This window comes from Micropterus dolomieu, linkage group LG17 (assembly GCF_021292245.1).
Source record: "Micropterus dolomieu isolate WLL.071019.BEF.003 ecotype Adirondacks linkage group LG17, ASM2129224v1, whole genome shotgun sequence".
In the NCBI taxonomy this organism is placed as follows: domain Eukaryota; kingdom Metazoa; phylum Chordata; class Actinopteri; order Centrarchiformes; family Centrarchidae; genus Micropterus; species Micropterus dolomieu.
In genome coordinates this window covers 36941526-36953305 of record NC_060166.1, presented here as the reverse complement: position 1 = coordinate 36953305, position 11780 = coordinate 36941526, and the positions used below count along the sequence as shown (strand labels likewise).

At 45.9% G+C, this 11780-nt stretch overlaps 2 protein-coding genes across 6 annotated transcripts in view; both read left to right on the top strand.

Moving 5' to 3' along the window:
• LOC123985518 (diacylglycerol kinase delta-like) overlaps positions 1–3996 on the top strand; it is a 40101-nt gene extending 36105 nt beyond the window's left edge. For 4 of the 5 annotated variants that reach the window (XM_046073085.1, XM_046073086.1, XM_046073083.1 and 1 more), the window contains 3 exons: positions 175–305; positions 406–505; positions 902–3996. In XM_046073085.1, coding sequence (XP_045929041.1) covers positions 175–305; positions 406–495 — 221 coding nt within the window. In that variant the 3' untranslated portion in view covers positions 496–505; positions 902–3996. The remainder of the gene's footprint in view (positions 1–174; positions 306–405; positions 506–901) is intronic. The other variant, XM_046073087.1, reaches the window with a different exon arrangement.
• Positions 3997–6314: 2318 nt separating this feature from the next.
• LOC123985520 (coagulation factor X) overlaps positions 6315–11780 on the top strand; it is a 13410-nt gene continuing 7944 nt past the window's right edge. The window contains exons 1-5 of the mRNA XM_046073096.1: positions 6315–6415; positions 8287–8459; positions 8728–8752; positions 8838–8951; positions 11585–11719. Coding sequence (XP_045929052.1) covers positions 6349–6415; positions 8287–8459; positions 8728–8752; positions 8838–8951; positions 11585–11719 — 514 coding nt within the window. The 5' untranslated portion in view covers positions 6315–6348. The remainder of the gene's footprint in view (positions 6416–8286; positions 8460–8727; positions 8753–8837; positions 8952–11584; positions 11720–11780) is intronic.

Here is an 11780-nt window from a genome sequence, read left to right as displayed (position 1 = left end):
CTCTCTCTCTCTCTCTCTCTCTCAGGTCACTGATTGTGGGTTCTAGTTCACGTGTTAAGGGTTCAGGTCTCTCTGAAGCTGCTCCAGTTCTCTGTAGTTTTTCTGTGTTGGGATGTTTCCTGTCTGTCTGATTCACTTCCTGTCTGTCTGATTCACTTCCTGTCGGTGTCTCAGTTCACCAGTGGGGGACGGAGGAGGTGGGGGCGTGGCTGGACTTTCTCTGTCTCACTGAATATAAAGACATCTTTATCGGACACGACGTCCGCGGAGCCGAGCTCATCCACCTGGAGAGGAGGGACCTGAAGGTACCGCCGCTAGCTCTGATCATTGGCCGGCTGCATGGACGACTGATGCATGATGGATGTTGTTACAAACCCTCTGTTAATGCTGTGTGTGTGTCTTTAGGACCTGGGGGTGACGAAGGTGGGTCACATGAAGCGGATCCTTCAGGGCATCAGAGAGCTCAACAGGAACAGCAGCGCCAGCGAGGCATGACGGCCGCCAGGTGATTCTAGAGTTTCTGTTCTGAACACAGGATTTAGAGAATGACCTTCTCTACTTGGTCCCCCGGTACCGAGGTCCCTTGGTACCCCGGTCCGTTGGTCCATTAGTCCCTTGGTACCCCGGTCCGTTGGTCCATTGGTCCCTTGGTACCCCGGTACCACGGTCCCTTGGTACCCCGGTCCCTTGGTCCCCCGGTACCCCGGTCCATTGGTACCACCGTCCCTTGGTCCATTGGTCCCCCAGTCCCTTGGTTCGTTGGTCCATTGGTCCCTTGGTGTCCCGGTCCCTTTGTGTCCCGGTCCCTTGGTACCCCGTTCCCCCGCCCTGACCAGGATCTTCCCGGTCTCTGTTCCTTACAGTCTGTTTGTAGTCTGACTTCTCCTTGTTGTTCTTCCAGCTTCCCGACCTCCTCCTACCTCTGCTGCCATCGACCACCTCAACCACCTGACCTCTGACACAACCACAGCCTGTGACATCACATCCAAGGCTCACGGCGATTGGAGCAGGACTCATTCTGTCTCTGCCGAGCCTTCAGCTCCGCCACCAGGAGAAAGAAACCAATCAGATGATCCACTAGTGCCTTGTCATCTCACCCACCAACCAATCGGTATCCAGTATCCAGTATCCAGTATCCAGGGGTGGGGGGGTGGGATCCAGAGCCAAACATTATCTACCTACTGAAGGGCTGCGACAGAGCCATACACCTGAGGAGACCGGGGAGACAACGTGGCCGCCAGATTCCTGCGTGTTATCAGGTCCTTCTGGCCTCTGCTGGTGCGGCGAGGTCACTTCCTGACCCCGTGACCTTCGTATATTCACTGAGTCGGGTCTTTTTTAGAGAGTTTTTCGAAAAAGATGTCCCTGTGATGTATGCGTGCAGAATGAAGGTTTCAGGAGTCTGTACCTGACTAATCCTGGTCGTCACACCACACCAGTTAGAAACCCGTTCTGGACCAGCTGTGAGCCGGATCTTAGCTTCAGTTGTTGGATGTGTGGGTCCAGATTTAAGCCACCGTTAAGCCAGCTCTCCAACCCGGGTCTCATCTGACCAGCCAAACCAATCAGAACCTCCTCCGGTCCCTCTCATGTCGGACCAGAATCCTGCAGAACCCTTTAAACCTTTAGACGAGTGTCGTTTCAGCAGCTCAGAGACATTTTTAGAACTAAACTACGTCCCCGATCTGCCACACAGGAACTCTGTGACACCCGAGGGGGGACGGACGCTTTGAGTCTCTTGCTCGCAGAGAGACACGGACTCAGAGAGTTTTGTACCAGAATACATATTTATTTCTTCTATAAAGTCCAGATGATATTCAGAGTTCATGAGGGGAGCGAGACGAAGACTCTGCAGCGACAGTCGATGAAGACGAGCTGCGTTTCCTGTCTGATGTTTTCCTGTTTGTTCAGTGCTGTCTGTCTCTCTGTCTGTGTTGTATCTGTGTTGTGTATCAGACCGGTCCGGGGGCGGTCCCGCTCTGCCCGGCGCCCCAGACCTCAGCCTGAACTCCAGCTGAAACTTTTTGCCCGTTTGAAGACGTCACTTTGGGATATTTGTCTTTTCACTTTTAACAGACGATGAATTAGTCATCTGGAAACAAACCGCATCGGGCCGACAGGAAGAGAAACTGGATCCGGTGAACCTCCAGATCCTGCAGCTCGTCCGTTCGTCGCTTTAGTCTGTAGAAAACAAACAGCAGCTGGACGTTCATATTTAACGTCTTAACAGGAGACAAGTTCTCCTGATATCAGTGAAGGTGCTCAGGAGCTGCGTTTACAGGGACCCCGATGTTCCACTGGTCCGACTAAAAAGCCTCATGTCCCGTCACACTTTTGATAAACCGGAAAATATTAGTGCCTAATGAGCATAGAAACGTTTGATGGGATCGTTTCTCTCTCTATTCTTTAGTTAGGTGACGTGAAGGAGTTCCTGCGGGGACAGGAAACTTCCTGCCTTTCTGTTCCTGAACCTGACCGGCGTTCTGACGCTTTTACGCTACCGTATTGAAAAATGCTACCGTAGTGCAAATCGATAACGCACGCTACACGTGTGTGTTCAGTGTGTTCATACAGATATTTACATGGTTGTTTAGATTTCGCTCCCCTCCGCAGTCTGACGGCGTGCCCGCCAGCAGAGATAGGTCGGCTTCTGTGCGTGCTGCCTTCAGGTGGATTCCGACAAACTCGATATGTTCGTTTTCTTGGAGTCTCGTCTTATCAGGTCACTTTGTTCAGCGTCGTCCAGATTTCAGAAGTATCGTCCCTGCAGCTGCAGCTCACCTCTGCGATGCCCGAGCGTCCTCTAATGCGGCGCCACGCGGTGACAGCAAGCCCACTGATTGATCCTCTGTGATGGATTACTGATCAGCGAGTGAAGCGAACAGGAAACCAGCAGGAGTTCAGTGTTTACATGAAGCTAGCGGATGGACTCGTTATCAAAGGATGCCTTAACTCTCCCGTCGATCACACATCAGACTAGTCAGTATTAATATCTGAAGAATCATTTAATCAGCCCGCTGATGTTGTTCATGCTGTCACTCTGTTTGTTTCAGCTGCTTCAGTGTTTCTGTGTCTGTCGTTCAGTTTCAGTGAGTTTAACATTATGTTTCTGTTTGTTTCTTTGTTTCTTAAATATTCTAACGCTCTCTAAATACGCTGAGTTTATTTAGATGAAGGAGAAAGCAGCAGTATGATGTACAACGTGGTTTAACTTCAAGTCCTGAAAGATGATTTATGTTTTGAACTTGTGTACAAGATATTTACTTGTACCGCAGACGTGGTCTTGCTCTCAGAAGCTCTGTGTATCGAGTGCACATCATGCAGGTTAAAGGTTGTGCAGACAAGTTATCGTCTGGTTAACGTGATGAGCTAAACACACGATCAGGATGTCAAACTGAAAACTATCTTGATTCAGATCTGTGCGTTCAGTATTCAAAGACAAATGATTCTCTTGTTCCATATCATGCGCTCACATGTTCTGATGTCGTCCAAACACGCTTTGGATCAAGATAAGAACCCGTGAGCTCACAGACGAACCATCCTTTTTAATGATAACTTGTAGAAGGTGAAAGTATCTTGAGGCCTTCGGCTCTGCAACAAGCTGATATTTCAGAGAACGCCAGGACCTTCGAAGCTGCCGAGTCTCACCAATCAGGAGCGTTAGAGACTTTGCTGTAACTGTAGTTTGACAGTTGTAAAGATTTAAAACGTGCATCAATGTTATTATTAACGTGCTAATGTTTGTTAGCTTCCTGCTGCAGTCGGAGCGTATGAGCGAGTCGGTGCCTTGCTCCGGGTTCGTCCTCTGCTGTTTGTCCGTCTCTCCTCCATCCTGTGTATTTATTGGATAATTTATACATTAATCCTGATACTGTACTGTCATACCTCTTGTTTGTACATACGCCCCCTGCAGGGCTGTCAGTGTAAGTGCATTGTTGTGTGCAGAGAAACATCTGAACTTCCTGTAAGAAATAAAGTCTCCACTGTGGAAAAACACCCGCTCAGCGTATTTCTCCTCTGCAGAGGTTTTAAGCCTCTTTTAGCTCCAGGTTTTGGTTTTTCAGCACGTTTCCTGTCTGTCTTCCTGCTCGGCAGCAAATAGTTCATTCACCCTTAAAACAAAACACCTTCATCCAGATCAGTCCGAGATCCTTCATTTCTGGATAAACTTGAAAAACTGAACCCCTTAACAAGGCAGTTTGTTAGTTGAATTCCTGGTCGGCAGGACGAACCTGGAATAAGCACTAAAGTTAATAGATTAGATTGAAGTCAGACCGTCAGCAGGAAGGTGACTGGAGCTGGATCGGAAAAGGCCCTGCAGCCGGAAAAGACCCGAGCGAACCGTTGACCTGCACGGCGCTGAGCCTGGATCCAGCAGAGGCTGTTTGGTGTTAACAGCACTGGAGGAATCAAACATGATCCTCTTTTTGCCCGCAGGCTCGTCCAGGTGGGAATAAGCCCGGTGTGGCAGCTAAACGATGCCGTCGTTCTCCTGGGAGACAAAAAGTCCTGAGGTGGGAGTGTTGGAAGTCTCAGAAAGGCCTTCATCACGTGGGATGTAGTCATTTAATCCGTTTTCAATTCAATTTTATATATGTAGCGCCAAATCACAACAACAGTTGTCTCCTGTCTCTTTTCATAAAGAGCAGGTCTAGGCCGTGTGCTGCTATTTACAGAAACACAACAGGTGGCGGGGGGGCAGTCAACACAGTGGACACAGAAGCGCTGACAGCAAAGTTAATAGTTAGTTTGAAAACGAATAATGGTGCAGATATTTATATTAATGTTAATGATAATAACAACAGGACTGGGAGGGTGTCGAGCAGGAACATGGGGGCAGCAGGTCACTAATTACATTTTTTAATTTTATTTAAGACTTTGGGGGGGCCCTTCTTGAGTACGAGGCATGATGTCCTGCTCAGGCTCAGGTAGTCGACGTGCTGCAGGACCTTCCTGGATGGAGTCAGTCCTCATCTCACCCGGCCGGTCTAGGTGTTTGGGTGGTGTCAGCTCATCAGCCCAGCTCCCGGGCTTTTATTGACTCTGGTGGGGCGGAGTCTCCAGAGACGGCCATGAAGGCCCTGAGGGCCCGTGTCCAGAGCTCGTCTGAGACGGAGTGGAACGTGAACAGCGCCAACAGATAGTCCCTAACAACTGAAGTTGATTTTCCTTTAATTTACACATTCACAGTAAATATTTGAGGAGTTCTCCGTGAATGATGAGTTTAAAGTGAATTGAAGCTTTATGTTACGGCTCTGAAATGTTTCAGCTGCTTTTTACTGACATTCTGTTTCAGGTGTTTAACAGATTTAGCAGATCTGAGTTTATTGGGCTGAGCGGAAAGTCCTTGATATCAGCTGACGTATTTTGAACCTGTTTGCTAATATGAAGTCACACTTTGTGTCTTGCTGGATCATCAGAGGCTGCTGTGATCTCCTTTACAACTTGGTGATCTCAGTCAGAGTGAACAGACTTGTTTCTTGTTGTGTCCTCTCGGTCCTGCTGCTGTGACGTCTGTCTGTCAATATTTGCATTGTGGTTAACGATCAGTAAATCAGCGTGATCTCCATTTTAGCTCTAAACAGACACCAAGTGTCCTCACAGGAGACGACAGGAGACAACTAGAAACAACAGAAGACAGAAGGTAGGACCGTCCACTTACAGCAGAACAGGTTCACAGTAATGCCGAGACTCTCAACCCGCGGGTCGCAGCACCACTCGGGGTCCTTTAACACAGAGACGAGGTCTCTGCAGATCTGGACCTGCTGGTGTTTGTTTGTCTTGTACAAGAGTAGATTTGTAAAGTGGCTATGAAGAGACCCGGTGATCCATCAACCTCTCACATTTACTGACGGCTGTCTCAGAGGTGTGTCAAGAACCTTTGAAAAGTTCTAAAGGACATTTAAAGAGTCCATCACACACCTCTGAAATAGCCGTTGGGAAATGTAGATAAAATGTATAAATGGATGGCCGATTAGGGCTTCCGTAAACCTGGGTTCTGTTTGCATGGTAATGCCAAAAGTCAGACTCTTGAGGTCTGACAGGAATCCGTTTCACAGGAATCCTTATCATAAACTGTGGCGTTGGTGCTACAGGGAAGTCAGAGGAAGTTATTACTGTTAACTTAAATGTCTAAACCAAATTTAATCTCAATAGTTAATATATTTCAGTCTGACCCAAAGAGGTGGACCAACAGAGTGCCAAGCTGCTGAAAACCCCAGAAAGCACCACGATGCTGTTCATTTAGATATTTTGACATGTGACACACGTGCTCAGCTGCGTTCATGAGGCGTTTGATGAGCCTGTCCCGGTGAACAGAGGATTCACTTCCTGTCTTTGTCCACAGACATGCTGCCAGCTCTGACGTCGGCTCTCTGCACTCTGCTCATCTGCTCTGCACTGATCGAGTGTACAGGTGAGACCTGCAGGTAGAGCGGCGATCTCATCGACCTGCTGACGTGCTGAGTAACCCCACATCCCTGAAGTCACCTACCCCTTCATCGATTCCCACCTGTCATGTGTAACACCAGGGATTGGTTGGTTTGGTCAGCGATCATACGTTTACCACTTCGAGTGAAGCTGAATGTTCCAACATTGATCCGTTACCTTTAGCCGCCTGTTTAAGGATTTTTAACAATGCGCAGGCGTAGACGGGCGTTGGCGACGCAAACGGCTTTGTTCACATACTTGCCTGCATACTTTGCGTGTAACTGGAGGATTAAACCTCGATCCACTAGGGGGCAGACCAGGACCGGGTCATCTCTCGCCAACACCGGATTATCGTCCTTGACACCCTCTGAAATTTTATATCGTAACAATAGTATGTAGCTGCAGTACCGGAGGCTGCAGTTTCAGGACCCACGCAATCCTGGGACCGCAGTTCTAGGACCATAGTTCTTTTGCGACAGCGCCATCTAGTGGAGTGGTGGTGGTAATGCACAGCAATACAAAGCATCCTAGAACTGCGGTCCCAGGATTGCAGGGGTCCTGAAACTGCAGCCTCCGGTTCCGCAGCTACATAATATTGGACCTGCCCGTCAGGTCGACATACTGCCCCCACGTTCATGTGCAGAATTGCATCTCGCGGACGAGTAGCGTTAATTTCTGGAGACGTGCACAACCTACGCTCCTAAGTACGCAGGATAGGCGTTAAAAGCAAGTATATCCAGGGCTTTAGACTTCTCTGCTCGCTGTCTAACTCGTTCTTAATTACAACAGCTACAGAAGTGTTTGGGTGTCACAGCTGCCTTGATATGTGGATATATTGTTTTAATCAAATCAGATTTCCTACGTTCTAATCCCTCCACGTACCCCTGGTTGGAAATCACTGTCCAACAACACAAAACTATTAATACTATTTATTAAACGATTAGCTGCCATTTTGCCTGGGGGTCGTGTTGCACAAAGAATCTGCTGCTTCTCAAAGAAAAGGTCTTTATTCCTGTTGGATAATAATAGATCTGTTTTCTTGAGTTCCTCCTCTGCAGTATGTGTGCACACTGTTTCTCTCAGCTCCACCTGCAGGTTCTACTGTTGTTCTACTAACAGTCTGTGAAGGTCGGCCAGATCAGAGTTTACCAAAAAAGGTTAAATCAAGGAGAGCCGGTCTTGGTGGAAGATCCTCTCATCGAAGAGGCTTCTTCAGTTCTGACCGACTGCAGGGAGTCCCAGCTATTAACCCTCTGTGGGGTTGATGTCCAGGTGATCATACCTCTTGGTTCGTTAGTGCTCTCCTCGCTGCTGTAACGACAGTCACTATGGAGTCTCCAGAGTTATCCCTGACTTTCAGTGCTGTCCTTTTATCCCTTTGCAGGACATTGAAGAAGCGCTCACATTTGGCCTCCCTTTTCCTTCAGATGTTGTTAAACTGACCTACAGTATTTCTGAAGGATAAAGGACACTGTTTCGATGAACAGGAACAGATGGTTTCAAAGAATCGAGATACCATCTCTGAACAGAGGCGGAGGGCTGAGGCACCACTTATCCCCCTCCTACAATGCTGTCCTCTAAACAATGTGCCAAAGCCAATGACAGTCATTCAGACTCAGGCCTCAGGTGACACCACTGACCACAACAACCAGGAGCACTAACGAACCAAGTGTTGTCATCACGTTGATAACGACCCCACAGAGGTTACAGCTACCTGCAGTCACTCAAAACTGAAGAAGCCTCTTTGATGAGAGGTGAAACGTCTACGAGTATCTTCAACCAAGTCCAGTTGCCCTTGATTTTAATCGTCCTTGGTTACTAACAGTGAGTGTTTCTGTTATTTTGTCCACCCCGCAGTGTTCCTGGATCAGCTGTCAGCAGGTCAGATCCTCCGCTCGCCCTCCAGGAGGCGTCGAGCCAACTCCTTCTTCCTGGAGGAGATGCTACCAGGAAACCTGGAGAGGGAGTGTTACGAGGAGACCTGCTCTCAGGAGGAGGCCGCCGAGATCTTCCAGACCAAAGAGAAGACGGTGAGAACGAGGTCCAAACTGGGGGTCGGTCCCCCACAGGAGGCCACTGAAAACACACACAGGGTTTAGAGACCACATGTGAAAAAACACAGACATGATGTGGTGTATTTTTACTGTCTAATATATAATACGACCACTGGGGGGCACCTGCGTCTTCATCCGAACAGCATCCAGTCACCTGTAGAGGTCAAAGGTCACAGCACCCTCACTGTACACAGTATTACTCCCAGTACTGCGTATATTAACTCTGTGTTCTTTTGTCCCACAGCTGGAGTTTTGGTATAAATACAAAAGTGAGTATTAATTACAGCACATTTATACGTGATGACGTGATGATGTGAGTTGTGATGTGTTCAGCGTCTCTCCTGTGTGTCGTAGATCTGAACCCCTGTCGGACCAACCCCTGCCTGAACGGCGGGATCTGCACTCTGGACCGAGGACAGTTCACATGTCTCTGTCCTCCTCAGTATCACGGCAAGACCTGCGACTCAGGTACCAGTATCAGCAGTATTCTGTGGACTAGTTACAGTAGTATTAGCAGTATTATGTACAGTAGTATCAGCAGTATTCTGTGGACTAGTTACAGTAGTATTAGCAGTATTATTTACAGTAGTATCAGCAGTATTCTGTGGAGTAGTTACAGTAGTATTAGCAGTATTATGTACAGTATTATCAGCAGTATATTGTGGAGTAGTATCAGCAGTATTCTGTGGAGTAGTTACAGTAGTATTAGCAGTATTATGTGGAGTAGTATCAGCAGTATATTGTGGAGTAGTATCAGCGATATTCTGTGGACTAGTTACAGTAGTATTAGCAGTATTATGTACAGTATTATCAGCAGTATATTGTGGAGTAGTATCAGCAGTATTCTGTGGAGTAGTTACAGTAGTATTAGCAGTATTATGTGGAGTAGTATCAGCAGTATATTGTGGAGTAGTATCAGCGATATTCTGTGGACTAGTTACAGTAGTATTAGCAGTATTATGTACAGTATTATCAGCAGTATATTGTGGAGTAGTATCAGCAGTATTCTGTGGAGTAGTTACAGTAGTATTAGCAGTATTATGTGGAGTAGTATCAGCAGTATATTGTGGAGTAGTATCAGCGATATTCTGTGGACTAGTTACAGTAGTATTAGCAGTATTATGTACAGTATTATCAGCAGTATATTGTGGAGTAGTATCAGCAGTATTCTGTGGAGTAGTTACAGTAGTATTAGCAGTATTATGTGGAGTAGTATCAGCAGTATATTGTGGAGTAGTATCAGCGATATTCTGTGGACTAGTTACAGTAGTATTAGCAGTATTATGTACAGTATTATCAGCAGTATATTGTGGAGTAGTATCAGCAGTATTCTGTGGAGTAGTTACAGTAGTATTAGCAGTATTATGTGGAGTAGTATCAGCAGTATATTGTGGAGTAGTATCAGCGATATTCTGTGGACTAGTTACAGTAGTATTAGCAGTATTATGTACAGTATTATCAGCAGTATATTGTGGAGTAGTATCAGCAGTATTCTGTGGAGTAGTTACAGTAGTATTAGCAGTATTATGTGGAGTAGTATCAGCAGTATATTGTGGAGTAGTATCAGCGATATTCTGTGGACTAGTTACAGTAGTATTAGCAGTATTATGTACAGTATTATCAGCAGTATATTGTGGAGTAGTATCAGCAGTATTCTGTGGAGTAGTTACAGTAGTATTAGCAATATTATGTGGAGTAGTATCAGCAGTAGTCTGTGGAGTAGTTACAGTAGTATTAGCAATATTATGTGGAGTAGTATCAGCAGTATTCTGTGGAGTAGTTACAGTAGTATTAGCAGTATTATGTGGAATAGTTAGAGTAGTATCAGCAGTATTCTGTAGACTAGTTACAGTAGTATTAGCAGTATTATGTGCAGTATTATCAGCAGTATACTGTTGAGTAGTATCAGCAGTATTCTGTGGAGTAGTTACAGTAGTATTAGCAGTATTATGTGGAATAGTTAGAGTAGTATCAGCAGTATTCTGTAGACTAGTTACAGTAGTATTAGCAGTATTATGTGCAGTATTATCAGCAGTATACTGTTGAGTAGTATCAGCAGTATTCTGTGGAGTAGTTACAGTAGTATTAGCAGTATTATGTGGAATAGTTAGAGTAGTATCAGCAGTATTCTGTAGACTAGTTACAGTAGTATTAGCAGTATTATGTGCAGTATTATCAGCAGTATACTGTTGAGTAGTATCAGCAGTATTCTGTGGAGTAGTTACAGTAGTATTAGCAGTATTATGTGGAATAGTTAGAGTAGTATCAGCAGTATTCTGTAGACTAGTTACAGTAGTATTAGCAGTATTATGTGCAGTATTATCAGCAGTATACTGTTGAGTAGTATCAGCAGTATTCTGTGGAGTAGTTACAGTAGTATTAGCAGTATTATGTGGAATAGTTAGAGTAGTATCAGCAGTATTCTGTAGACTAGTTACAGTAGTATTAGCAGTATTATGTGCAGTATTATCAGCAGTATACTGTTGAGTAGTATCAGCAGTATTCTGTGGAGTAGTTACAGTAGTATTAGCAGTATTATGTGGAATAGTTAGAGTAGTATCAGCAGTATTCTGTAGACTAGTTACAGTAGTATTAGCAGTATTATGTGCAGTATTATCAGCAGTATACTGTTGAGTAGTATCAGCAGTATTCTGTGGAGTAATTACAGTAGTATTGGCAGTTTTATGGGGAGTAGTATCAGCAGTATACTGTGGAGTAGTATCAGCAGTATACTGTGGAGTAGTATCAGCAGTATTCTGTGGACTAGTTAGAGAAGTATTAGCAGTATACTGTGGAGTAGTATCGGCAGTATTCTGTGGAGTAATTACAGTAGTATTAGCAGTATTATGTACAGTATTATCAGCAGTATTCTGTGGACTAGTTACAGTAGTATCAGCAGTATTATGTGCTGTAGTATCGGCAGTATTATGAACCTGAACCAGAACTCTGAGGTAGAGAAACAACATGGAGGTACTACGTGTTTATCTTGAAGTATTTCTCAGCACTGAAAACATTCAGTCTGTTAAAAGTCCAGTTCCTCGGCGTGGAGGCTCGTTCTGCTGACTGAGGTCTGTGTGTACTTGTGTTTGTGTTGTGTGTAGAGGTGTTGGAGTGTCGCTACAGAAACGGCGGCTGTTTGCAGTACTGCAGAGACCTGCCGGGTGGAGCCGGGGTCCAGTGTGGCTGCGCTGACGGATACAAACTGGAGCCCGATGGACGCAGATGCTCGCAGACCGGTACCCCTCACAGAACTCGTGTTACTAAGATAACTACTGCAACTACTGATAGTACTGTACT